At 50.2% G+C, this 27,819-nt stretch overlaps 1 protein-coding gene across 1 annotated transcript in view; it reads left to right on the top strand.

Annotated features, from left to right (window-relative positions):
- Positions 1-272: 272 nt before the first annotated feature.
- Positions 273-27,819, top strand: part of Ndrg1 (N-myc downstream regulated 1) — a 44,245-nt gene continuing 16,698 nt past the window's right edge. Inside the window, exons 1-5 of the mRNA XM_005354534.3 lie at positions 273-565; positions 12,016-12,099; positions 13,151-13,186; positions 25,099-25,204; positions 27,018-27,138. Coding sequence (XP_005354591.1) covers positions 12,037-12,099; positions 13,151-13,186; positions 25,099-25,204; positions 27,018-27,138 — 326 coding nt within the window. The 5' untranslated portion in view covers positions 273-565; positions 12,016-12,036. The remainder of the gene's footprint in view (positions 566-12,015; positions 12,100-13,150; positions 13,187-25,098; positions 25,205-27,017; positions 27,139-27,819) is intronic.

Consider the following 27,819-nt stretch of genomic DNA (forward strand, 5'->3'; position numbering starts at 1 on the left):
GTGTAGACCCGCAGGAAGTGGGGGTGCCGCCCAGTAGGGCGTGGCGCCGACATAAAGCTTAGGAAACTCCAAGAAGGCGATGGGGGCCTCGCGGCCGCGCAGAGATACAAGGAAGCCCGCAGGCACACGCACGAGCGCGCACGGGAACACACACAACCACTCGGTGCACACACGTCCGCAGCGCACGCCGCGGCCCCTAGAGGGGATTGTAGGGAGGAGCCAGAGCCCGGGCCTGGCAGTCCCTCCCGCCGCTCCCCTGCGAAGGCTTGCGCAACAGGCGGCGGCTCCAGCCCGCCCAGCCCAGGCTGGGTGCAGTGTGGGGCGAGCCCGGGAAAGGGGTGTGTCCCCCCGCTGAGCAGGGAGCCGAGGGTCGGGGAGGGGCAAGGCCCTGAGGGCGGGGCCCCGGCGCCTATAAATTCGCCCTACGCCCGCACATAAACAAATCTTGCCAGGCCAACCTCTACCGCGGCTGATTGCTCGCTCACTCATCCTCGCCTCTCTCTTCACCTCCCGCTGGGCACCTCGCCGCCAACCTTGTTGGCATTTTTTCGTGCTCGCTCATTAGGTAAGCCTCCCCACCCCGTATGCCTTTTTCCTCCGGGGCACAACAAGGATCCTCAGGAGGCTTGTCTTCGAGGTGCTGTTAGACTCCCCGTCTGCCTTGGTGGCCCTTGCGAGGACCTCATGGCTCCGGCGAGGGAGAGGGACTCTTGGCATCAATGGAGGGCGTTTCGATTACTATAAGAGGGAAAAACATGTTCTGTCTCGCTTCTTTCTAACTGGGGAAAGGGGTCGAAATTGGAGCGGAGAGCCTAGGAACACCTGGGTCCTTCTTCCCGGCGTCACCTCCAAGTCACAGCTGACTCTTCTGTCCAGTAGGCTCATGGGAACACCTTGTGGGTTGAGAGTGTGAAGGGGTGTGGATGGGTGTTGGGATGGCCAGGGAAAGAGTGACTGACTGTACAGCGTGTTCCCGCGGGGTGAGTAGTGTTGGGGCCCGGGGAGGGGAAGATTCTGCCGAAGGGGGCAAGGGTATGTCTGCTTCGGAGCCTGGTCCCGAACCAGTGTGATCTGAGCCCAGGTTCCCATCCCGTCACAGAGCCGCGTGCTTTTCAAGCTGTGCGTGTGAGAGAACGTGTGTGTGCTGGGGGAGAGTCCGGGGTGTGTCCCGGCGCGTGCTGCACGCGCCAAAGCGAGTGTCCGCGGCAAGCGCTGCACGGGCAGGGTGAGGCCCTCTAGGTATTCCGGGGTTGGCGCTGTGGCTGGTGCCACAGGGTCGCTTGGGCACCTGGCAGCCCCCAAGTCGACTAAAGCTCCGAAGCTCCGAGTGCCGTCATTTTCGCCTCCGCCTACACCCCCTCCCCTTTCTTTCTCTTAGGCATTTCTCCCTGCTGTTCTAGCCCGGAGTGCAGCTGGAACTGCTCGTCCGTTCCCGGGGGACCCTTCGCGGTCTCTGATTGAGCCTGTTGGGGGAGATTCGGGAGGGGCGTGCGGAATGCTACAGACTCGGGGGGAAACACGCTGTCACCGCCTCTCTCAAATTAGTAGCTGAAGCTGGAATTCGTAGATAGCTTCCTTACTCTGCCACCTTCCCTCTTCCCTATCGGTCGCCCCTGCTGGCAGTTGTCACAGATCCCCAAAGCACCACCCCTTGGGCTTGAAAGAGGGAAGTCCAGTGGTCCATGTCCTGGAACAGCCTTCAGCTCTTCCTAACAGGTTTCCTGGGCATGCCAGCCTGTTAGTGTTCTTTAAGCTCCTGTAGAAGGTGGGAAATTCAGCTCGCCAATGCACTTCCCCTCCCCAGGTTCTCTTATACTACCCCCAAGTGAACTGATGGGTGAAATGAGTTTCAAGGCAAATCTTTCAGGTTGTCTTTTTCAGTTAAAAATTCTAGCATTTTGTTAGTTTCAACTTCTCGGGCAGTGGCGGGGAAGGGACAGACCACTGTTGGTGTGTGGGGTAGGTGGCTCAACCAGCTCCAGGCCAGGATGAATACTAAATGGGGGCCTAAGAAAGGTGTGAGGGAGACTTTAGGAAGGGCTGGAGAAGCTTCAAGGGGTGGAGCTTTATAGTTGATGATGTCAGGGAGTTAATCCTACCTGTACCTTCTTGGCTTGGTGGGGCTTGGTTTCCCAGTAGCCAGTAGCACCAGGTACTTGGGTAAGGATGCTTGCTACCCCTAGGACAGTAGCCTGGCTCACAGGAAGGGTTCACACATACATTAAAAATGACGGGGACAGCCCTGCCTTCTGCTCTGACTTCCTTTGGTCCCAGGTGGGCGTCTGATGCAATCCTATGCCTGAAGGAATTGCTTGGTTCCTGTAGGGTCTCCTGCCCTGGCAAGCCTTCTCCCGGTGAAGGCAAACCAGAGATGGCTAACCACTGACTGGCTGGGCTGTTTGGACTTCCTTAGTCCAACCAAGCTCATTCACCATCCTGTCCCATCTCTTGCCGCTTTAGAGATGTGACCTGAGATCAGAGATCAGTGTCGGTGTCAGCGTGAGCCAGAACTGCATCCAGTGTCCCTTCTCAGAGGTCTCTTGGTTGGCACGGAACATGATTTTTTGCCTGTATGCTGCAGAATGCGAATGAAAATTTGTCTTTTTACTAAGTTTCAGGTGAGGCCACCTGGAGGGAAAGGCACAATAGAAGTGGTTTTTGTTTTTGTTTTGATTGTTTTCTTTATAAGCATTTGAATCAGGTGCTGAGGTTGAAGCCAAGTCAGTTTAGTGAAGAGGAGAAAAGGGTCAGAGTGAACTGATGGGTGCTTTTCTGGTGGCTTTCTGAGTTCGCTGCCCCTTCCCCAACAGTGCTGGGGTCCCCGGGTACATTGACCCCTGGTGGCCTGAGCTCATCGGAGCAGAGAGCAGAAAGGCCATGTGTTTTTTCTGATGTCCCCACAGCTGCAGGGCTTCCCTTAAGACCTAGTTCCAGAGGAGCCATTTAAGGTAGCCTCAAAGGTCTTGTGGCTTCGGAGCTAAGCCACCATGATAACTAGCATCCTTGGATCTAGCCAGAGCAGGAAGAATACAGGCTAGGAAGGAAGTTTGGGATGGGATGGACAGAGTATCCTGGGGTCCCTTAGTTCTTCCAGTCTCCACAGAGATGGCTGCCTACGCTGCATTATCTCTATTGAGTCGATGCGGAACCCAAAGGCTTGTGTGAAGCTATGTGTCTAAAAGTGGGAGAACCAGACTGAATGAACCCTTTGAGTCAGTCCTCAAAAATATGTGTTCTAGGCTAACAATATATATGTGTGTGTGTGTGTGTGTGTGTGTGTGTGTGTAATTATCTCCAGGTGCCTGGTGAAAGCAGGGCAGAATGAAACACGCAGGAGCGTTGTGCCTTAGGTTTCCCCTTCTATAAAGGGAGAATAACCCAAACAATCTCATCTGGCTGTGTAGAACTTGGTTAGGCTAATTTGTGTGAAGTGAGACCAGTGCTCAGCACGTGGGGGGCGGGCACTGTGTGGATGTTTCCCATAACAACTGCAAAGGGCACTAAAGAGCCACCTCCTTGACAATGGGTCTGGATCACTGTTGGTTATAACCCTAGCCAGGTCTAAGTACTCCCAATGGACCCAGACTTTTCTTTTTGAGAGTCTTCAAAAAGCTAAACAATAGGATTAGGTTGAAGGTACTAGGCACTGCCCCCAGGAGCATTTTGCTCCAGGAGGCTGGAGGACAGCAGACCGGAGGAGGCCATACCTGTCACGCCTTCTTGTCCCCCTGGGTCTGGGAATTCATAGTTGCTCAATTCCTTGTCCTTGCCTAGCTAGGTTGCCTTGTGGTCTAGCATATTGGCTCCGGCAATTGAGGTTGGAGAGTCTTAATTCCCAGGTTAGAAAACAGGTTGGGCACTTCTTCGAAACCAGGTGAGTGGATCTGAGCCAAATGCATTCCCCCCTGGCCACGTTCAAACCCTACCCCTGCCCCTCAGGCCACAGAGAGCCTCTGGGGTGGGTGGTCAACCTGGTTGGACACACTGCAGGCCCTGGGGCCTTCTTGGTCACTTCCGATTCTAGGCTAGCCCTTTTCACTTGCTCTTTCTCTTCTTGGGGAATGGAGTTGCTAAATCTGGCCACCAGTTGTTTTATTGGACGGGGGTTTGTAGAGATGCAGATGGGAGCACTGTGGTCCCAGAGGACGTCAACTTCACAGGTGGAGGACAGCATTTGGGTTTAGGTGTTGGCATGGAACTTAATTGTCTAGGGTGGGGAGAGCTCAAGCCCTTAAGGAGAACATGAGGAAGTCTGCCTTGGCACCCCAGAATAAGAACATGCTTATTAACATACAAAATGAGGCCCACAAACAGCCTCTTTGGACCGAGAGTTTCTTATTTTTCTATCTGTTTTGTAGACCTGTGTGCCCACTGCCTACCCCTGGACTGTCCAGGACTGTCGGTCTAGCCAGCCCTTCCCTACCCAAGGGGGCCAAAGAAAGGCTCATGAACCTGGGGACTTGCAGTTCATGTTTTGTTTGTTTGTTTTGTTGATGTTGTTGTTTCTTTGTTTGTTTTTGTTTTAATTTTTTTCTAGAGAGGGTTTCTCTGTGTAACAGCTCTGGTTGTCCTGGAACCTGCTTTTTAGACCAGGCTGGCCTAAAACTTACAGATATTCTCCTGCCTCTGCCTCCTGAGTACTGGGATTAAAGAAGTGTATCACCACTGCCTAAAGCAGTTGATTTTTTAAAAATAGGTTCACTCTTTCCTTAAATCTGAAGAAACCGTTAAGCCTTCCTCAGCTAGCCAGCCTCTGCCCTTCCTTCCAGACCCTCCCATGGCTAGCTGAGTGCCCACCCTGCTCCCATTTGTCCTGTGGGACCACACTGTCCTGTCATCTCTGCTCTCCCATGCCCCCTCCCAGGGCCCGAGAGCCTGGCACTCACTGAGTACTCTCTCCGTGTGCATCCGAAGGAAATCTCCACTGATGAGGGCAATAAGCCAGCCTATCTGTACAGGAAAAACTACAAGGGACTGTTCTGGAGTGTGGAAGTGATAGAGCCGTTTGGGGGAAGGATCTCATTAGGGAGGGTGACCAGCATGCTGTCTGATCTTGGGGACAAAGGGCTCGGTATGAGGATCCATTTCCGTCCTAGGCTAACACTGGCTCTGTGATGTCAATAAAGTGTCTCAGCCCTGCCAGCACAGCTTACACCCATCCCACGGATTCACAGAATAGTCCTCTAGTGTGACCAATGTCCTTCTTCGGACTTCCAGTTACTGGCTTATGCCTCAGACAGCCGTCTGCCAAGCCACTAACTACCAGAACTCCGGTGCCAAGACACCACTGAGCACTGTGGGAAGAGCACGGCGGGCAGGTTCCAGGCACTCGCTCTTCCTACTGTTCTGTTCTAGCCCACCCTCTACTCTGCCCTACCTCACTGCTCGTTGCTCCATTACTCTGATAGAACACGCGTGTGTACACACACCCTTTCCAGCAGGTAGTGCACTCCTGCTTGGGATAAAGAGGCCAGGCCAGAGGATTGTGAGTTCAAGGCCAGCGCCTATGCAACTTGAGACTGTCTCAGAAAAAAAAAAGATGGCAGGCAGCGTAGTATGTGGAGCCTTGGCCACATACTAGGTTCAATCTAAAAAAACAAAAGTTCCAGTCCCCACAGATGCATGAAGGATGGAGGAGCTTTGGTTGCCTGGCAACAGATGATTTCTCCTTATTACCCTTTTTTTTTTCCACCGTGGACCCAGTCAGTGATGCTCAGTATTGTGCCGAGTCCCGAGGCCCTGAAAGAACCCTGGAAGTTTCTGGGAAGGCTGTTTGGATCTCTCTGAGATCTTTCACCCCATTCTATACTATCCCTAAGCTCTAGCCCATCCACTACACCATCCAGAGCAGTCTTGGCAAGCTGGATTACATAAGAAAACTGGTTCAGAACTCCACCGCCTCACCCTTCCCCATAGCCTTTACTTCCAAAAGTCCAGAAAACACCAGGAGAGCCAGTGCTTCAGAAAGTGACTTCAGAGTGACTTTCAATCGACATAGGAATGTCCCAACAGGCCTGTGGGGGAAACCCGAGCATGTCCCCAAGGTAGTTTTTCCTGCGTTAACACAGAAGTGAGACTGCCTTCCAGACCTTCCTGGGGTTACCATGTTATGCTGTGCAACCCTTGGTAGCACACACTGATCTCCAGCCCAGGCTCGGTAAAGGGCAGGCTGGGAATATCCGTGCTTCTGTGACTGCTACCTGAAGGGCAGAATTTGGGCCAGCTGCTGACTTAACAGTCAATGCTGAGCCAGCCATGGTCCCGTTTTCCTTTCTCTGCTTCAGTACAGGACTCCAAGGGCCTGTTGTCTGCCTCCAGCAAAGGAGTGAGATGTAGCTATCCTTCTCCAGGCTGGAGGATTGAGACGTGGAATTGTTGGCAAGCCACATGAGGGACATTCACAGGGCTCCTGATTCCTTTCTGTGAAGTTGGCAATGCCCCTGCTGAGGACTTCTTTGAACACAGGAATGAGTGGGGTGCCATAGAAGTGACCCTGGCACTTACTGTGGTGTAGCCATGTGGGGTTTCATGCTGTCCAGTTTCCATGGATACTCTTCCTGGGAGACTGGGTCCTGGAAGCCCTGGAACAGTTCATGAATGGGTCTTTGCTGGATGCCTCTTGTTCCATCCCATGGGGAATCTAGGAGATCCCGGAGAACTTGCCCAAGAGGGTACACAGAAGGCTGAGTGCCACAGAGTAGCTTCAGCTGCAAGGAGTGATAGAATTAAGTAGAAAACTCAGTGTCGGTGGTGAGGGATCTGAGGCCTGATGAAGAAGAGGGTGAGTGAGGCATTCAGCCAGAGCTGCGCACAATGCATGTGGCACTCTGGTCTCAGGTCTACGACTTCCTACCTGGGTCCCCATGTGTACCAAGTTTGTTAGGACTTCTGCAGTGTCCAAAGAACAGATATGCATCCTTTGTGGGAGATCAACTTCGACAAGGATACCACTTAAAAGGGTAGGGGCATGGGGATAAGAAAAATAAGAGAACAAAGACACGAGTGAAAATAATAAAGCAGAAACATTGGATAGTACCGGGAGGGAGTTCCAGTAAATACTAAGAAATCACCCGTGTTTAATTTCCATTTGCTTAAGTACCCTGACCCCAAAAGGTAGGACTAAGATTAAAACAAACAAACAAACAAAAACTGCATTAACATGACACAAGGAAATGAACAGACCAGTTGAAGGATTATGGTTGACATTCTTAGTTAAACAGTCTGTTGCCAGAATAAGACAAGTAACGCTCACACCCTAGACCAAAACATTCTGGAGGCAAACCACTCCCTGGGTGGAATCCATACTTATCTCCCTAAGGGGGTAGGGACCTAGTTGGATCCTTAGACTTTTGTTTGAGGTAGAAACAGATCTACTTCTTAATACCTGAAATATCAGGTCTGGATATTAGCCACACCTGTTGACAACAACCTTGAGAGAGCAGAACTCTCTGCTCTAAATCAAGGTGGAATGGACCTGTGCCTAAGGGCCCTGTCAGTCCTTTGCAAGTGGACACACTGAGGCTCCTAGGGGTGATGACTTGGAGTCGTGAGGCAAGAAGGTGACGTGATTCCCATGCTAGGAACTCTTAATCTTGTCCTGCCGCTTCTCTGGGGGTTCTTAAGAATCCTAGACTCTAGCCCGGTGGTGGTGGCGCACGCATTTAATCCCAGCACTCGGGAGGCAGAGGCAGGCCGATCTCTCTCTGTGGGTTCGAGGCCAGCCTGGTCCACAAGAGCTAGTTCCAGGACAGGCTCCAAAGCTACAGAGAAACCGTGTCTCGAAAAACCAAAAAAAAAAGAATCCTAGACTCTGTCCCCACCGTCCTCAGATTGACTAATGACTCTCAAGGGACTTTGGGTTGGGGACAGGGGGCGACACATTGCCCTTTGAGCCCAAGGCTGCATTCCTACCTGCTCCCAGCAAACGTTGGCCTGGCTGGGCCAGGAGTCCTTGAATTCTTGTTCATTGCTGACCAAGATGTGTTTGCCCAGCCTTCTTGAGCCTTGTCACTCATGGTCAAACATGGCTGATATCAGAGGGACCTCGTGGTGTTGCGCTGTTTGGCATTTACTGAACATTTTTTACTTGTTCTCCCTCTCGGGCTACTCCAGGACTAACAATGTGTAAAGCACAGGCTGTGTCCTCATAATGCCCCAGGGACTCCCCAGCAACTCGGGAAGGAAGAGACACTGGCTCATTTAACAGCTGTTTGCAGATCCCTTGTTGAGGATAAGCCCTGCTGCTTGCTGTGAGCAGGTCTTACAATGTCCCTGGCATCATGCACACCTCGATGAGCACACAGAGGTGGAGCTCCAACTCCAGACAACGTGGGTTTTGAGGCTGGTGGTAATACTAGAGTCTGCTTCTCAGCCTGCTATTTAACTCCAGGTGGCCTTAACTCCTGGAGCAGGCAGGTGGGGCAGGAAGAAGCTGTGCCAGCCAGGATGCTAGCTGGTGGTATGACCTGGGGCCCCACCTCTGTAGGAGACTCTCACTGGGAGGAGATTCTTCCTTCTCTAATCCCTGCAGCTGGTTGTGTGAGCGGAAGTTATTAGACTCGGAGGCAAGAGTACATGGTTCTGAATGTGTACTGGATTAAAGAATTGTGTCTAATTGACGTTTCTGGATGCCAACCTCATACCAGGAATGACCGAGCTCAGCCAATCTTGGACAGATTTGATTTTGCATCCAGGGGACATTTGGCCGTGTCAGCAGGCATTTGGGGTTGTCACAGCTTGAGGGGTGGCTAGCCAGGGCCAGGGATATTTCTGGACATCATAAGATTCTTAGGGTCTGAATGTGATAGTGCTAAGACACACTGGAGGGTCAGTTGTTCATGATCCTGGAGAGTCAGGCAATGTAGGGACAGACAGATGGGCCACTTTGGCTACAGAGGGAGCCTGAGGGCCACACACAAGCCTGAGCTCCGGAGACTGGGGACCTAGGAGCAGTCATGGCTCTATCAGCAGACCCATCACATGGAAAATTCTCCTCAACATTGCAGTTGCTTTCGTTCCTCATCCTGTGAGGGGCTCTTAATAATGTCCTTCAGAAAGAAACGAAGACTATGTCATAGACTTTGTAAGTTGCCCATGGCATTCAGCTGCTGGCTAAAGGCAACTTTGGAGGGGCAAAGCAGAATGGGTAGGGATGGAGAGGAGGACAAGGGCCCACAGAATGGCCATACCTATAGCCCTAGCTGTATCCAAGTCTCCTGTTGTTGCTTTTGAATCTGTTTTCTATACCGAGTGTCCTAAAAAAGACCATATTTGTACAGAAGCATATGGAAAAAATAAACATTTAGAAGATGCTTTTGCTGGGCTGCCAAAGCCAGTTAGGGAATGCAGCCGCCCACCCTCCACATTGGTCCTGTGAGGAGGGAGAATGGAGAAGGATGATGCTCTGGGTCCCAGCAGCTGATGGAGATACGGAACAGAAGTAGCCTGTGGTCGCCCAGTGTCTGTAGTCCTGGTTACGGCACAGTCTTGATTACTGGGAAACAGTGACCTGGATAGCACAGGTATTCTCATATGCAGAACATTCTGTCCCCAGGCATGCCCCCTGGGCTGCTGGAAGATGTGGTCTCTCCCCACCAGCTTCTGCGTCTTCACCCAGACAAAGATGTCTCATGCTCTGCAGGGTTAGCATCGTGGGTCAGGCTGTCTTTACCGTGCTGCTGTCCTGTGCACTGGAGGATCTTTAGCAGTGTCTCATCATCAAGATGATTCCAAGGAATATTCCATTCATGAGAATCAAAAGAAATGGTGGCACGCGCCTTTAATTCCAGCTCTCGGGAGGCAGAGGCAGGTAGATCTCTGTGAGTTCAAGGCCAGCCTGGTCTACAGAACTTGTTCCAGGATAGCGACGGCTGTTACACAGAGAAACCCTGTCTTGAAGAAAAAACAAAAACAAAAGGTCTTGAAGTACTGCGAAAAGGTCTCTTGGAGACAAATCAATCAGAGTAGAGATGATATTCAGTGTCCTTCTCCTTTGGGCTTCCATCAGGCCTTGAGTTGGTTGAAGCCCTGTCGGAAGAGGGCTCTATGGCTCCAAGGAGCAGACTGGCAAGTGCTTGAGGTGTTGGGAGACTGAGCTCTTCTTGTCCTATGGTCTAGGGAAAGGGGAAAGCGTGTAAGGTGGGTGAATCAGGAAGTTCAGTGAGGAAACCAGAGGCTATGCTTTGATCTCCTTTAGTTTCTGAAGGAGGAGAGAGATGGTAGAGGCTGGCATTATGTTCTAGAACCTGGGAGAACTGACCAAACTGAGCTAGGCTACAGTATGAGTCTTTGTAAGCGCAGAGGAAGTGCGCAGGGCATTTTTGTTCTACGGGTCAGTGACCAACCAAGGGGAATTGAAGCTTCCCCCTGCTGGAGGTGGGAAGCTAGAGCCCAAGGCAGGGTGCTATCTAATGGGTGATGCTCACACAGTCAAGGACTAAAGAGGGCTTGTTGGAACCCTCCCTGTGGGCAAGTTGACGACCTCAGCTTCACCCTGGGCTCTCTGCTGAGCAGAGTTATATCAGGATCCCTGTGAACTGTGAAGTCTTCCATTCTCGGCATGAGAGCTGGTGTTGCCAGAGCCCAGGGCTTTTGGAAGGTCTCTCTAGGCTGTGTAGGCGAGGCATCCCACAGCTAAGGTCTCGGGACTGTGAACATGCTGATTTAGCAAGACTCTTTCAGACCATAGCTTTTCATGCCTGCTGCCTCTGAGCTGGCCGAGGCCCAGGAATGTTCACAGATATAAAACTGACTTTGTTTTTGAAATGTTCTGGATCCCAGACCCCAAAGATTGCATAAAGACATTCTTGTGAGGTGGTTATCTACTGGGGAGAGTCACGTTGGGGCCCCAGACCAGCACACCCCATCCACCCACGGCATGCCATGTTTTGGCTTGGGTACGTATTAGAGTGGCTGCTCTTGCAGGCTGACCTCTGGATGAGGGTCACAGGGTTCCTGTGGGCTTGGGCAGCTGGTTCTCAGGAATATTTGGAGACTTTAACTTCCTTTGCTGCAAGGTCTACAGGTCCTTGAGCAGCTGGGTTTCTTTCTAAGGCAGACTCTGCCTGTAGGTGGTTAGAAGACCATATCCTGGGCCTAAGTCTTGGCTTTCTCCTCCGCCCCCAGAACTCTGTGTACCTCCTGGGACACTTCCATTCTGTTTTCCACAATTCTTTGAGCCCCATCCATGCCTGTTCTCCGTGGGCATTTACTTTTCCAACTTGACTGTGGATCTAGAAATCTGTGTATTTATCTCCTAGGTCTGTGGGTATCACCCTCTGCCCTCTCCTCTCCCCACAAGCCCATTAGATCAGACTTTCCAGCAGCTCTGAACTCTGCACCTGTCTATTTCTGTAGCCCTTATTTGTTGACTTACAGGAGTATGTGTCCCAGTGCGAGCCAAGGAGATCCCTATTGCCATTCTTGTTTGCCCTGGTGGGGTCTGGCTCAGGAAGTACCATTTATGTTAGATTCCTTTTTCCACATCCTACCAAGCACTAAGACCCTTGGCCTGGGTTTGTCCCCATGTCCTATTTTTCCACTGTGGTCAGACTACCTGGAGTCCTCCTGCCCAGAGGTGTATATAGAGCACCTGTACATGGTGATACCCAGGCGCTTTTTGGTCCCTTGATGGTTAATCTGAGGATGTCTGCCTTTGGGATGATTGGTAAAGGGGTCTCTTTCTAGAATGTATCATGAAGCATGGGGTATGCTTAATGGGTCTGGACTAGATGTGGCGCCTGCTTTTGGTTCTCTATCCACCTGCTTCGTTGTAGTTGTGACTGTAAGCCTGCTTCCTCTTTTGGAAATCTACCCAGTTCCGCTAAGAAGCCTGGGAAAGGTTGAGGGCAGGAAGGCTTCCTTGCAGCCCACAGCATGGGCATGGCTGTGGGTGGGAAGGGCTGGGGGGCAGTGGAGAAGCCTGGCCTTTCTGTTTGTTCCGTTCATGTATTAGCTTATTCCAAAAAAGTTATCCTACTGGGAAGTGCTGACCTCCTGGCCTTTTTCTTCTGGTAGGTCTGTAATAATAGCAGGGACATGTCCCGCGAGCTACAGGACGTGGACCTCGCCGAGGTGAAGCCTCTGGTGGAAAAAGGGGAGGTGAGTGGAGCTGCTTCATACTACTCCATCTTGTGCTTGTAGTAGACACACACATCCATGGCATACACAGTTATAGCTATGAGTATACATTCATTGTACATAGCATGCACACATGTGAACAAGAGCATAGCATATAAACAAATCTATGGAAAACACACACACGTGTACACACACACACACACACATACACACATACACACACACAGTACAGGCATTGATCCCCTTTGTTTCAATCCGCATTTAGTGACTCTTGATACTCTTGTCTACCACCCAGTCACAGCCCCTGCAGCAGGGCATCTGTTATGATTGGCTTACAGTTTTCCAGCCCCTGTGGCCCTCTGCACCCTGCTTTGTTTCCCTGGCCGCTTGGGCATTAGACACTGCTGTGCCATCTTCTGTACTGGAGGCTCATGGCTCCGACTGGCGCCTGGCGTTCTACGCTTTGCGTTCAATCCTCTCAGAAAATAAGCTGATAGCAATCCTTAACAGATGCTGGCTGGACCAGTGAGGCTCCAGGTCTTCCCAGAACCACACTGCCCTGGCTTCAGTGGAGTCAAGACCTTCCTGTCACAGAAAACTGTTCAAGGATGAAAGCTGTTTGGGCTGAAATTTATTATGTATAGATTGAGGGAAAGGCTTTGAAGTTTCCCTTATCCCTTTGTCCCCACAAAGGACTGCATTTAAATACAGAGTGCAGACCTTGCAGGAGGAAATTGCAAGCGCAGAAGTGACAAGGTCCCATTTGCGTCCTGGGAGTCCAGCACATGGGTCTCCGTATGAACTGGATAGCCACTTGCAGTGTCTGTCACTCGGGTTTGTGCCCCGTGTCTACCTTTAGGTCTCTTTTGGCCAACTGTCCTCAGAAAAGGACCTAGCAGATGGGCCAATTGTCCAGGGGGCTGCTGCTCCCTGAGATGAAACAGTCTCTCTTTGCAAGGGCTAAGGGAAGCCCACTGAGCAGAGTTCAGATTCAGGCACCAGAGAGGACTGTGAGTGCCAATGTTTGTCTCTAACCAAGGAAACTAACCATGACTCTGTCATCTCTCCACAGACCATCACCGGCCTCCTGCAAGAGTTCGATGTCCAGGCAAGTAGAGGGTGTGGGTCTCCATTTATATCCACTGGTCCTCCTATGCCTTTCCCTTTCTTCTTCCCGTCAGTGTGAAGTGGATTGCTGTTTACATGTGAAGCCAGCAGAGAGCAGGGAATGAGCTCAGCCAATCTCCACACTTTGTAGCTTCCCCTGGAGGAAGCAAGTCTGAGTTCCAGCCAGGGAGGTGAGAGCTGAGCAGCCCCCAGGAGGGCAGACAGACATACTGCTGTGTGGCCCTGGAGAGCTGGGGTGTGTGTGTGGGAAATAACGGAAGTCCGGTGGACTTGGGACCCTGTGAGGTGGAGATGTACTGATCTTGGCTGTGTTAGCAAATCTGAAACTGGGGTTCTTTACCCAAGGTTGGAGTATCTAGCCCACTCAGAACTAGCTAGAGGGCCAGTCAGGGGTGTGTTTCCAGCTTCGTTTTCATCTGTCGAGAATGGAGACACCCAGGTCTGAACAATGCCCTGTGCCATCCTTCCCAAGCATGAGTACCATGGAAGGTGGGATAGGCACATGAAGGTTGTCTGCAGGCCTGCTCACCTAGATCTCCACCAGATCCCACCCACACATCTTGACTTTGACATTTGTGTAGGAAACATTTGTGACATCCTTCTGGGTCTCCTTCTCTGATATACACTCGTCCTTCCGCATAGAAGTGGGGATTCTGGCCTTGACTCTAAGGAAACGAAAAAATTGGAACAAGGGTTAGCAGTTTGCTTAGTTCCATCATTGGTCCCCATAAATTGTATGAAGGTATGAGGTAGGCTTTTGAGGGTGTATTATCAGTCTGATCACAGGGTACTTTGACTTTGGGGTTCTAGGGACTCACAGCGTAGGTCTGAGGCCATGGCTTCTGCCTCTTCTCCTGTGAGGACAACCTATCCCACATAGCTGGCAACAAGAAGCGGGTATTAAACTCTTGCTGTATACAAGCCTCGGAGTCCACTAAGAAAGGTAGCACCTTCACAGTGCAGAGATTTCCCTTTGAACCCCAATAATGCTGTAAAGCAGGGGACACGTCTGTCTCCAAAGCAGAGGTAAATAGTCTAGCCCACACCTGTGCAACTGGTGGGAAATGCTGAGGGGTTTTATCGTACAAGCATACTACTCATCGTGGCTTTTGAACAGGAGCCCCGAGCCAAGGACAGTGACCATCTGAAGGCTATACAGAAACGACACTTGCTTCCATTGGAGGGTGATGCCCACGGAATTATGAACCCTCGCAACTCTGTACCCTCCGCAAAATGAGGATACCTGGAGGATCATGTTGTGGTTTTCACCCAGGGCTCCTGTCTGGAAGCTACTTAGCCTTCTCCTCTCCAGAGGAGTCTCCTGGACACACAGCCCAGTTCCCAGCACCCTGGCTGCCCCAGTCTCTGTAGTTGATAAATTTCCAGTATGGCTGTCATTTCTGCATTCTATGGGGAATCCATCCAAACTGAGACTTGCCTGACGTTAGAGCAGAGCTCAAACCTCAGCATCTTGAAGAAACTGACCTTTTTAAGAGTATGCAACAATGTTAGTTTTAGCTTACTTGTCAAACTCTGTGCCTTTGATGAGTTACTTCACCTTGCTAAGTAAGCGTCATCCAATGAACATAAGAACGTTCTAGTACTTAATTGTGTACTAAGCATCGTTACGAGCACTCTGAGTCTTACTTTAATACTTCAACTGTGAGAAGTGCTCATCCAATCTCCACAAAAGCCCTGGGTACAAATTTCTAATCCCCACTTAATCTCAGTCAGAAGGCCAAGAATTGATGGGCTCTGTGTCATTCCTTGCTGGGAGACTCCATGTTGCCTGGGTGATGTTGCTGAGACACATGCCTGGGGCTATTGAGGAGCTCTCCTGGCTGTGCCTCCAATTCTGTGACAGCTAAGATACCAGTAGGACTCCCAGTAGTGGCTCGGAGAAAAGGCTGTGACCTGCAAGGAAGAGTGGGCAGAGGTGGCCTTTAAGATCCAGGCCTTTTTAGCTACCAGTTTCCTTATCTGCATGTTCCTGGTGGGTGAAAAGACATGAGGTTAGGCCAGAAACTTGCTTCTAAGGATCATGGGTGGGGACATCAGGAGAAACCCCTCCCCCCCCAAATTAGTAAGGTAGTATGCATTCAGTATTCATCCCATCAGAGATGGGTGAAAAACAAGTAGACCGGTCCACTGGCGTTGCCTGCAGAAGCAGGAGAGGACTATGCATGGGATGGGGGCAGCTCCTTGGGTGCAAAGGATCTAGGCAGGGGCTTAGAGTATTGAAGACCCACCAAGGACTGCTTGTCACTCCACCCCATCACTGCCTGATTACATATATCCCATTCGGCTCCCTGTGATCTGGTCCATTGCTCATCGGATAGTTGAGGATTTGGGAGAATCATTTCATTGGCTGTGCCCAGCACCACGAACACACATCTTGGTCTCCAAGGAGAGCGGAGCTCCTGGTGCCCCCAGTTCCACCCACATTCTTGTTAAGAAGGGGAGAGACAGTTCTGGAGAGTGGCTTGCCAGAGGTCACCCTGTGGTTGCTGTAGGAGGCAGTGTCACAGCCTGTCCTTTCCTGTCTCAGACCCACAGATGTCTGGGTGGTATTGATAAAGCCACTGCCTGTTCTCATATGCGAGGTACCATACCAAAGGCTGCCCAGCCAGTACCTCATTTAACTCCTCAACAATCAGGAGAAGCATTGTGTTCACCTAGCTCAGACAGAGGTCAAAGTGGGTAGCATTGGGTGTCTCACCAGGTCCACGTTTGGCTACACAGGCAGAAGTGCACATTTTTTTGTCTCATTGTTTCCAGGTATTAAGCTTGTATGTTTGCTCTCCTTGCTTTGTATGCAATGTCCAGAACTCCACACTTCCCATCTCACTCTCTAGGACTCAGGGATGGACAGGTACTGTGTTGAGCCGGAGGTCAATGGAATAGCCTGAGGACTTTGGTTTATCTTATTCAGCCCTGCTCTGTCCTGCTGGAGACATAGAGAGACTGCGTAAGAGTGGAAGTTCTATATTGGTGGTGGCTAAGATTGTGACTTTGTTTCTAATCATTATGTGCTCTTATTCCAGGGTAGTAAGAGCAATGAAACTGTCCCCTGAGACCTTGGCTATTTAATTGCCTGTGTGGGCTGAACATAGCTGTAAGTGAGAGTCCCGGGGGGCCCACCTGTGCCGTCAGGGCTGAGCCACAAAAGCCTCTCCCTGATAAGAGCCTGGTGACTTGCTTTTTTGCTCTGTGGGCCTTCCTGCTAAGTGCGTGATTGGTCTAGTGTTTATCTGTTCTCGGAGTGAAGGCTGTGTGTGTGGACTCAGAGAGTGGGATGCCAGGACCAGTTGTCCTTTTCTGGTTATCAACCCAGTCCCTCCAGCCTCAGTTTCCTCATCTGTGATACGGGAAAGTCGATAGCCTTTGTAAAGTGACTTTGTGTTATAGAGAGGGTAAAGTGGGGCTATAACGACAGTGCCATTTCAAGCAGAACACACCCCAACGTTTATTGTAGGTTTCCTCTGATTTTCATTGTGGTAAAATACACAGACTAGGTGACATGTTTACCACTTTTAAGTGTGAGGCCTGGTGGCAGTATATGCATAAAATTTAAAAGTCCACGTTCCCCCTTCCCCGCCATTCCACCTTCATTTCCCTTTGCTGGAGTTTGTTGTTTACAATCTCCTTGTGTAAAAGGGGACACATAACAGCTGTAGCTAATTTTATATAGCTTCATAACCCCGAAGCTTGTCATACTATAGTAAAATGATGCCACTTATCTGCCACGATGTCCATAGACAAGCAGGGCAGGTGCCCTGTGCTTTCGATGAAAACTCAGGGACCCGTGTTATCATCATCATCGTGGATGATGAGACCATGCCAGCATCGGTCAGGTGGTTCCATGAGTCCACCTTGGCTGGAAGTCTCTTCTGAAGAACTTTCCTATAGTTCTAGACTTGGGGAATCCCCTGTCCTTAAGACTGCACTGTGGCTCACCCCTGCCATACCTCTTTGGTCTGTCTGGCCAACCACATGGCTGGCACTATTCCATTGATCACACAGAGATCTGTGTGAAGATGCCCAGGGGTACTATCGGGATAGTCCTAAGTTTAAGTCCAGGTTGACTCCTGAAAACACAGTGGTCCAGGAAAGTAGCGCAGGTGAAAGAGCTGACTTCTTAACACAAAATGTCATCTGGAAACTGCCCTGTGCTCTCCACAAATGGTCATATGTGAGTCTCATGACAACTGATAAAGGAAATACCCCCGCTCTTTTTGTGTGAACGTCTAAGATACGACCCCGGGGAAGTCCACATTGTGATGAGATGGGTGTGGATGTTGACTCAATGCCTACATCCAGAGCCAGAGTTTCCTCTGCAAGTATTTTGGGGGCTAAGGTTGGGAGCTCAGGTCCATTCTCTCACTTCTGGTTCCATACTGATTGACTTTTGCTATTTGGTCTTCAGTGGCTAATGCCTTCTACCTAGGCCTTGTGCTTGTTCAAATGGCTTCATCTGATTTGGTTTCCATGGAAATATGTTGGCACACACAGCATACGGAGCACTATGGAAAATGAGCAGCTGTTCCCTGCAGGGCCTCTTGGAGGGGAGAGGGCAAGACAGGGTGGCTGGCCTCGGGGAGGCCTGAGCTCAGTTCCTACTTCCTGCAGCTTCTTGTCTCACTGGAGCAAGCCAGACAGGAGACTGTGTCTTTCCCCTTCTGTTGCAAGCCCATTAGCTCATGGGAAAGCCTGGCAAGCAGCCATCTTGGACAAGGTTCTTTTTCTCTACACATTTGTTTCTTGTTTTCATTCCCTGTGGGTAGAGGGGAGCAGAACTCCCACAGAAGGCGCAGAGTTCTTAATCCCCCATTTCCTGTCCTTTTCCTTTTCCTGGTCTCACTTCCCAACAAAGCTTCTGGGATTCAGAAACCCTATTGGCAGATGGCAGGATGCACATCTGGATGGGTGAGACAAGACAGCTGCCTGCTCTGGGATTTCCTAGCAACATCCTCCTGGAACAGTAAAGGAAAGCTATCTAGGCCATGGCTTAGAGCTGTGCCAACATGTCCGCCCCAGGTCAGGATCTGTCAGGCTGACCCAGGTAGACCAATATCTGGTAACTGTAGTGCCATGGACAGAAGGCCCCTGTCTTTAATTGCCTGTTTCTCCTCATCGAGGCTTAGTTCTTATCTGAAACAAGGGGGTGGAGTCACTACCTCAAAGGGCGTGGCCAGACTTCCATCCATGTCCCTTGATCCTACGTGCAGACCACTGTGCTTCTCCACTGTATTGTGGGTTGCAGTTGGTCACTCCTTTTTCTTTTCACTGCCTGCCCTCGTTGGAGCCTCTGGCTTCTCACTGTGACCCGAGGTGTTTTCTGTGACCTGGGCTGATCCAAAGCCCAAACAACCATAACTTGTCGCTTTTCTTCTCTGTCTTGGTGGGATGGTAACACAAAGGGTGGTTGAGTCTTGAGTCCTTGCAGTCTCTTCTACTAGTGTCCCTACTGTGGTGTGACTTGACCCTCAGCTTGCTGCTCTGGGGAAGCAGTGGGTGGTCCATACCCCTAACTGCCTTAGAATCTGGGAGAATACATCCTCTAGTGTCTGCCTGGGTCCTTCAGGAAAGAATGAGATTATGGCAGCTGAAGCAGCTGGTGTCTAGAGCCATAGATTATCCAGCCAGTGACTTAAGCCACTCTGTCTCCTCAATAATCACCTCTTGTAGTTGCCATAACAACCAACCTGGAGAGAGGTAGCAATGTGCAAAGCACTCCTGGGTCTCAGTCGTGGTGACAGCCCGGGGAGAGGCAGGTTTGTCCTGTCCCCTGTTTCAGTTAGCATAACTGTCATCTTGACATGACATAGAATTATCTGGGAAGAGAATCTCATACTATCCTATGAGCATGTCTGCGGGGGATTGTCTTGATTGTCAATTGATGTAGGACATTCTGGTGCATAGTGGGTGGCACTGTTCCTTAGGCTGGTAGTCCTGAACCATATAAGAACGTTAGCTAAGTGCAAACCAGCTGACCAACCTGTGAACAGTGTTCTCTGTGTTTCCTGCCATGCCTTTACTGTGGCCTAAGATTCTTGGAAACTTAGCATTGTACAGAATAGCAAAAAGGCCTGCCTTTGAGTTTCTGTCTTGACTTCCCTCCAGGGCGGACTGTAATGTGGAATTGTCAGCTGAAATAAACCTTTTTCTTACTAAGCTGCTTTTGGTGTTTGTCACAGCAGAAATGAAACTAGAGCACCCCCAGGCTTACGGTTAAGGGCAGGGATTCTCAGATATGGTTGATAACTTATAAACAATGGTACATAGTGGACATACACTAGGGTTAATATCTCTAACATCACAGCTCCCTAAATAAGCATGGTTGCTATTTACAACTAGCAGGAAATGACTATCACGCAGCCCCAGACTCCTTCCATCTTCCTGCTCCTCCATTCCAAGTATGTAGCTTCTGACCTCATGTTTATAACATAGCTGCTGACTCACCGAGCATTCCGTACATGTTCTGGACAGGAAGCAGGTGAAAGGGCGAGAAAGAAAAGTAAAAAAAGTTCCAGTACTGATCTGTTTGTTTTCAAAGTCCCCGGGAAACCTCAGAGATCTCTTCTGGCATTTCGCATGCTAGAGCAGGGTTTCCTGACCATCCTTGGACACAGAAGAGCTGGGAGAAAGGAGAGGTTTGCTAGACATATTCAGCTTGGTGCACAGTTGGGATGCTCACGTAGATCAGATACCCCCCACCTCAGGCCACTGGAAGAGAGTCTGTCATAGTGTTCATCCTCTCAGGCCAGGTCTGGCATCCAGAGGGATGTTTCTTTGGAGATATCCCTAAGTGCTAATTCCCTACTTGCAGGCAGTGTAGACTGGGGGCAAGAGTATATCTCTTCACTGGCCCATTGGCTGTGTGGGCCCTTGAATTCTAAATATTCAGACTGGACCCTCTCTGTGTCTCAGGGCCAGGGCTTCTCTCTGGAAGTCTCTAGTCTGGTTTGGCTTGGTAGTTATGAATGGGTACCTGTGATGATATCAGGTACAGCCGAGAGAACAAGGGTGTGTGTGTGTGTGTGTGTGTGTGTGTGTGTGTGTGTGTGTGTTCTGGGCAGGGTGTGGTGGTGGGAAGGGCCTCTCTAGGCAGGTAGGGCCTGTGGTGAGATCTTTCTGTGTCTGATACTCTATCCACAAAGGCACGTGCCCGGCAGCGAGGACAGGTGTGTTGAGGACAGGTGTGTGTCCTGCAGGGAGAACAGGTGCACGCTTTAGCAGGATGGCAAGAACCGGTGTTAGTCACTCCCAGTTCCCGTGTGCTCATAACCACACATGGGTCCAAGTTGCTGGGAAGAGAAACAGGGACCCAGCTTGCAGGTGGCCCCCAAGAAGTCACAGGATGCGTTATGATGTTGCTTACTGCGTTGCTAAACTCCTTCATCTGCACAAAGTAGAGCCTGGATCTTCAGAGACCAGGCTTTGAACCAGGCTGTTTAAATCCAAGATTAGTCCAAACGCTGTGCCGCCATCCTAACTGTGTGACTTCAGGCAAGTGAACTTGACCTCTCTCAGCCCTGGTTTCCTCATCTAGGCAGGATGGTGGCAGTCGTTAGGGAGTGGAGTCAGTGGTTTCCATGAGAACAGGGGAAGAATCTTAAGGCGGGGTCTTGGGTAGTTGGAGTGATTACCACGGTCCTCCCTGTCACCTTCAGATCACCCGCCCCAAAGAAAAGGAGCTTCTAGATTTTTCGGAGCAGGTGAGAGGTGGCCTTTGTCTCACGTCTTCCTGGTTGTGTGACCTCTGAGCTGGGTCACATGCTCTCTGCCTCTGACCTGCTGTAGTGTTGAGTGTGAGACTCTAGAGTTGGAGAAACAAGAGACCGGTCCCACAGCATCCCAGCCAGAAGTGTCTCCTCATGATTCCCAGCACAGGGGACTGCCTGTTGTCTGGGACAAGGACAGGTAAAGTACACAGTTCTGACGTCCCTGCAGCTCCAAGCCCTGCTGTGTATAGGCAGCACCTCTGCAGAACAGGAAGCCACACCAGGATAGTATTTTGTTCTTGGGTGGAGGAGAGACCCCTTCGAGTTAAAATCATAATCTGTAAGGCTTCTGTAGAGGTTAGCCAAAGTCAGATTTTAGGGATCTCTACCCCTAAAGCTGGTCTTAGTGCTCGTGGGTGCTGAGGTCTCCTCTGCCTGGCTGGGCTCCAACTCTCCTCCCCATTGCTGCTGCAGAGGCTCCTGGGTTGGGGACATGCTCTCCCTTCTAAGAGCTGAGGCCCTGAAGGCTTATCAAATGGGACAAGGGCTTGAAGGGTAGTAGCCACAGGGAGACTGGCTTGGCCTATTTTTAGAATGAGCCATGTGGGTTAGCCCCGAAGACAATAAAGAATGTGGCCCCACAATGAACCATTGTTACCATGGTGGCTTCAGGGCTGGCAGATGACCCGTGTCCCATGGGGCTGGGCTGATGCTCCTGTCCTATGGATTTTTCCAGAGCTTTCTCTTGGCAGGAAAGAAGTGCTGAGCCTGAAGTTAAAGGGGGGAGGGAGGCAGGACTGGACTTTGTGTTCCCTGGGGGGGAGGGGACTCATTTTGGGGTGACAGTATGGATCAGGAGACCCCTGTGCTAGGTACACAAGGAGCTAAGTGTCCCTGCGTTTCTGTGCCTACCTATCCCTGTCTGTGTTGTCTGCTGGCTGCCTCTGGCTGCCTGTACCTGGCTGTGTCTGTCTGCGCCTGTCAGTGCCTGCCTGTGCCTGGGCCAAGGCCTGCCTGTGCTGGGTGTATCATCACTCCCTCATAGACACTGCCACAGGTTCAAATTCGTATTCCATAGAGTGGGCAGGGGAGGGCTCTGGGCTTACTTGCTTTAGAAATCTTCAGGGCTAGGACCCCCTGCATCTCTCTGCCTTGGTGGGGACAGGCCCAGCTCTTGAGAGTGTATGTGTGGTCTTGTGTGTTTGAGAGTATGTGGTCCAAGCTGTCTTCAAACTCTCCATCCTCCTGCATCACCCTCTTTAGCACTGGGATTTCAATGTGCATGACCACAATCACCTCGGGTGAAGCCTTGGCTAGATGTCGTACTGGGGACTTCGGGTGTAGCTCAGCAGTCATGTACTCGGCTTGTGGGTGCAAGCGAGGCCCTGGGTTCCATCTCCAGTATGTGCAAACAGCAAAAAAGGAAAACATAGCACTCAAACACCCTACTCTGATGTGGGACCCTGGAATGAGGGCTTATTCTGTTTTGTACTAGTGAATTCATGTATGTTCCTTTACTAGTACACCCATGTGTGCTGCTGTACTAATACATCCATGTGGACTGCTGTTCACAGCCATCCATGTGTACTGTCTGCTGGGACACAAGCATTCCCTGCTCTACTTAAAACGAGTCCATGCATGTCCGCGTGCAGTGTTGTAATCGTATACTTATGTGTGCTGCTTTACCAATAAATCTGTGAGCACTGCAGTCCCAGTGCATTCATGTGAACCGCATTAGTCATGCATTCATGCTTGCCACTGTGCTTGTCCATCCATGTGCCATGTGGGACTAGTTCACCCAGATGCATTGTTCTGCTACACACATGTGGGCTGCTACTTTAGTATAGGCGTGAGCACTGGGGTACAAGCACACACCCCTGTACTCTGTTATATATGCATGAATGTCTTGTTTGTGCTCCAAGAGTGCCCCAGTCGGGGAATCCCTGTCCCCCTGGGTTACACAGTCTTATTCTGGTCTCCCAAAGTCTTGCAGGAGGGAGGCTGCTCCCAAGACAGGTTAGGGTGACTTCCCAGACTCATGGTTCCTGAGTGACTCCCTAATCCTTTCTCCTCTCACATTAGACCATGAGTGCCAATCCTGTTTCTTGTCTCCCGCCTCAAGGGTCTTGTGGGGGTCCTAGATTCTGGGAGAAGGTTGGTGGCACCTGGAATTTTTGGTGTCTTTTAGTCTCACATATTTTGCAAGTCGGTCTATAGTGGCCTGGAGGTTGCTAGAGGGCTCTGATATTTCCAACCTCTGTGAGTGTAGGGAGTGAAAGATTCAAGGAAGCACAGCTGGTTGACTGGTGCACCTACCTCTGTGTCATCTGCCTGTCTCCGATCACCAGTTGTGGATGGATGGTGTCACATAGCACCACAGGTTTCTTGCAAGAGATGACCTCGAGAGAAATGCTTCAGCTACAAGGAAGGCCTCAATGTCCCCAGATGACCTAGGGAGGGCAGCCAAGAGCTAACCACATCCAAGGAGGAAGCTGTTGCTCCCTGGAGAAGTGTGTCTTGGGTCCTCAGAAGCCTTGATTGACAGCAAAGAGGACAGACAGCAGGGAACAAAGGCAGGGTCACAGAAGGTCACCGAGGCTCACAGCCTTCTAGGTGGGAGGTTCAGAAGACAATAGCAGGGAAAATCAGCTCACAGGGAGCTGGGGCTTGGAACCAAGATAGAGCCTGTCTTCTTGAGGGCAGAAGAAGGATAGACGTGTTCTTTGCTTTCATGGGAATGCATGGGGAAAACTATGGATTACTAAGGACTGGCCTCAGACTGGAGCAGGAAAGAGAAGGGATTTGGGTGGATCACTGCAGGTTCTGTGATCAATCCAGAATGGGAAGTTGTTAGCCCACCCCACTGGCAGCCCCAGGAGGTGGCCACTGTGCTGAGCCTTCAACCTTCTTTCTGCCTTTATCATCCCTTGGATGACGGCTTAATTCAGGCAAACCTTTGTCTTGTGGTTATACAATGACTGCTATGTAAGCTTTGCTGGGTCAAGTCTGTTACCCAACTTGACAAAGTCCAGTCCACTTCCACAGTGAGTGAGGTTCGCTCTGGTTGGTATCATCTAATATTACATGACATTTGAGAGGTGCAAGGTGGGAACTGACCTCAGCCTGTGAAAGAGGAAGGGCAAACATCAACAGATGCTACTAGAGTCAAGGGAGCCACTGATTTGTGTATTTGTGTGTGTGTGTGTGTGTGTGTGTGTGTGTCTGTGTGTTACTATTCTATCACTGTGAAGAGACACCACGACTAAGGCAACTTCTATTAAAACAAAACAAACAAAACAAAACACAAGCATTTAATTGGGACTAGTTTACAGTTTCAGAGGCTTAGTCCACTATCCTCCTGGCAAGGAACACAACAGTGCTATGAAGGTGGACCAGTAGCTGAGAACTATATCCTAATCCACAGGCCAAGGGATGGGGCGAGGAGCAGGAGAAAGAAAGACCAATAGGAGGCCATTTGCCAGCTTTTGAAAACCTCAAAGCCCACCCCCAGTGGTTTTCCAACAAGGCCAAGCCTCCTAATTTCCTAATTCTAATCCTATTAATGAGTTCCATTTCCTGCTGATTTAGCATTCAAATATTGAGCCTATGGAGTCCATTCTTATTCAAAATACCACATTGTGTGTTCCCACAGGAAACTGAGGTTGTCCTTTGAAATGGGAGTGACTTCTAGAAAACCTCAAATAAACAAGCATTTATTGCCTGTAGGATAGGCGAGACCCAGGGAAAGGAAATCAAGGAAGCTCATGCCAGATGCAGAAAGCAAAGTCCTTTTCAGGAAGGGTGGCTGGGGCCACCTGTCCCTGGAGAGTGGTGCACAACCTCCCAGGACCCTGTATTCTGCTTCCTGGCACAACTTTGCTTTGCACTCCCTCCCCTTCCCTTTTCCTCCCCTCCCCTCCTCTCCTCTCCCTTCCCCTCCCCTCCTCTCCTCTCTCTTCCCCTCCCCTCCCCTTCTCTTCCCTTCCCTACCTCTTTTGGCCTCAGACATCTCTCGTTGCCAGTGCAGAGCTCTGGGTGACCAAAGGAATGTGTACTTGGGCCATCCTCAGAACAGCTGGGAGCATGGCAGGTGTTCACCGCCAATGAGTCAGCCACACTGTTGCTGTGAATCTCACCTGAGGAGCCTCTGTCTGTGATCTCTCCTCAGGAGCAGGACATTGAAACTCTCCATGGCTCCCTGCATGTCACACTGTGTGGGACCCCCAAGGGCAACCGTCCAGTCATTCTCACGTATCACGACATTGGCATGAACCGTGAGTTTGGAGAGTCCAGTCACCTGGGGAGGGAAATGCCTGCGAGGGAGGGCTGGTGATAGTCAGCTTCTCTTTCAGCTTCGGGGACTTCTTGGAGCTATTCCAGAAGGAACTCCTGCCTTAGCCTGGAAAATCCTGAGTCACACTGTGTGTGGTCCAAAGCTATTAGTACAGGATACTCTGGAGATGGGAAGCAAGTGACTCTGCCACCTAACAACCTGTTATAATGACTTAAAAAAATGCTTGCATCAGACTTCGATATCACCACAGAGCTGTGCAGCCATCAGCACAAACATCTTTAGGACACTATAGTGACTCTGAGAAGAAGCCTTGAACCCTTTCTCCTCTGCCCAGATCTCCCACACTCTCCAGCGCTGCTGAGGACACTCTGTCTCCTTCTGTATGTCTCTAGACTCTCACATAAGCACACCCCTTCAGTGTGTGATCCTTCACGATTGGCTCATGACTGGCCTTGTCCATGTTTTCAAGATTTTTATGTGCTGTGGACTTTGGCAGTACTTCACTTCTGAATCCTACTGAATAGAAACAACACTTGTTAGTCTGTATTTCTTCAACAAATATCATGGTCAGGCCTGTATAGTAATACCCCACTCCCAGCACCAGCTTATGTCTGAGTCATTGTTCCATTGTTGTGAAGAGATGCCATGACCAAGGCAACTCTTGGAAAAGAAAGCATTTAATTGAGAGCTTGCCTACAGTTTTAGAGACTTGGTCCATGGTCATGGCAGGGAGCATGGAGGCAGGCAGGAATGGTGTTGGAGAATTAGCTGAGTGCTACATCCTGATCTGCAGGGAGACAGACAGAGAGAGAGAGACTTGGCCTGGCATGCACTTTTGAAACCTCAAAGCCCACCCCCAGTGACACATTCCTTCCCCTAAGGCCACACCTACTCCAACAAGACAACTCCCAAATCTTTCTCATCTTTTAAAATAATACCACTTCCTGATGACTAGGTATTTAAATACATGAGCCTGTGGGGGCCGTTTTTATTCAAATCACCACACTGGATGGTGGGTACTTGGGCTCTTTGAACTTAACTGTGTTATACACAGTGTTGTAGTGAGTGTTGGCTCATTGACTTTTAAGATGACAGGAAGTAACAGACTTGACGGCCTATGCTTTGTCATCCCAGCATTTGGGAAGCTGAAGCCAGGGGATCATTGCGAGTTGGAGACTAACCTAGACTACATAGTAAGTTACGGGTCCACCTGAGCTAGAGAAAACAACAAAAAGCCAGGTGTGGTGGTGGTGGTGCACCTCTCTGTAGTCCTAATCCTATGGGTAGAGGCAGGAAGATCAGGAATTCAAGGGCAGTCTCAGTTACACAGCTGGCTGTTTTTCTGTCAGCCCCCTAGCAAGTGTGTGTATGGAGGGGTCATTCCAGGAGATCCAAGTGGATACTTCTTGTTTGAAAATCAAGATGTCCAGATCCTACAGCCTGGAAGTCACAGAGAAGTGGTTATGCCTTGTATTAGCCCCATGGCGATCTTGCAAGGAACTTAAAGCCCACCCAGTTCTACCCTATACCAGATCTTAGCTCTGACTTCTTCCTGCCTCTGTCATCAGAGAAAGGCCTGGGGGTGAGGTGGGAAGAATTGTATCTTTCATTTGAGATAGGGTTTCAGTATGTGAAACTGTGGTCTAGAACTTTCTGTGTGTAGACCAGGTTAGCCTCGAACTCACAGAGGCGCACAATTCTTGGGAGCTCTGCCCTGCTGCTGCTAAGTGAAGGAGTAACTGAGTGTGCTTTGCTGTAGCCCCCTCTCCTAACTTCTTTCTCATGTCCTGCAGACAAGACCTGCTACAACCCCCTCTTCAACTCTGAGGACATGCAGGAGATCACACAACATTTTGCTGTCTGCCATGTGGATGCCCCTGGGCAACAGGATGGTGCCCCTTCCTTCCCAGTGGGGTAAGAGCAGAGACCTTCACCCCAGGAGCAGGTGGGGGTGCAGGTAGAGTGGGAAATGTCAATCAGCATATAAAATAAAAATTAGCTATGGTAAAAATACTAGATTTATTATTTCTAAGCTGGGCATGGTGACATGTACATGGAATCGTACGTAGCGCTTAAGAAGCTGAGGCAGGAGGTTCACTAGTTTGAGATTAGTTTGGACTCATTATAAAACCATCTCCAAAAAGTTTTTTATGAAGAAAAGAAAGAAAACTCAAAACAATATAGCTTATTTCAACAAATTTTTATGGCTACCGTGTGTTTAACATGGCATTCACCCTTTAACTTGTTCCTTTTTCCATTTGTGTATGTGTGCTGTGCACTTATGTGTGTATACATTTTTATATGTAGGGGTGCATGTGCACTTATGTATGTTTATGTGTAGATAACCAAAGTTGATGTTGGGAATCACTCCGAAATCTACTTTATTCATTGAGTCAGGCTTCCTCTATCAAACCTGAGTTCACTAATAATGGTTAATTTCCCTAGCTGCTTTACTTTACGGATGCCCTGTCTCCACCCTCTGTGGCTGGAATTACAGGCAGGCCACCATGCTTGCCCAGGATTTGCAGAGGGTTCTCAGGATCCAAACCCTGGTTCTTAGGCTTGTGCAGCAAGAGCTCTAACCACTGAGCAATC

Source organism: Microtus ochrogaster, chromosome 15 (genome assembly GCF_000317375.1).
Source record: "Microtus ochrogaster isolate Prairie Vole_2 chromosome 15, MicOch1.0, whole genome shotgun sequence".
Lineage (NCBI taxonomy): Eukaryota > Metazoa > Chordata > Mammalia > Rodentia > Cricetidae > Microtus > Microtus ochrogaster.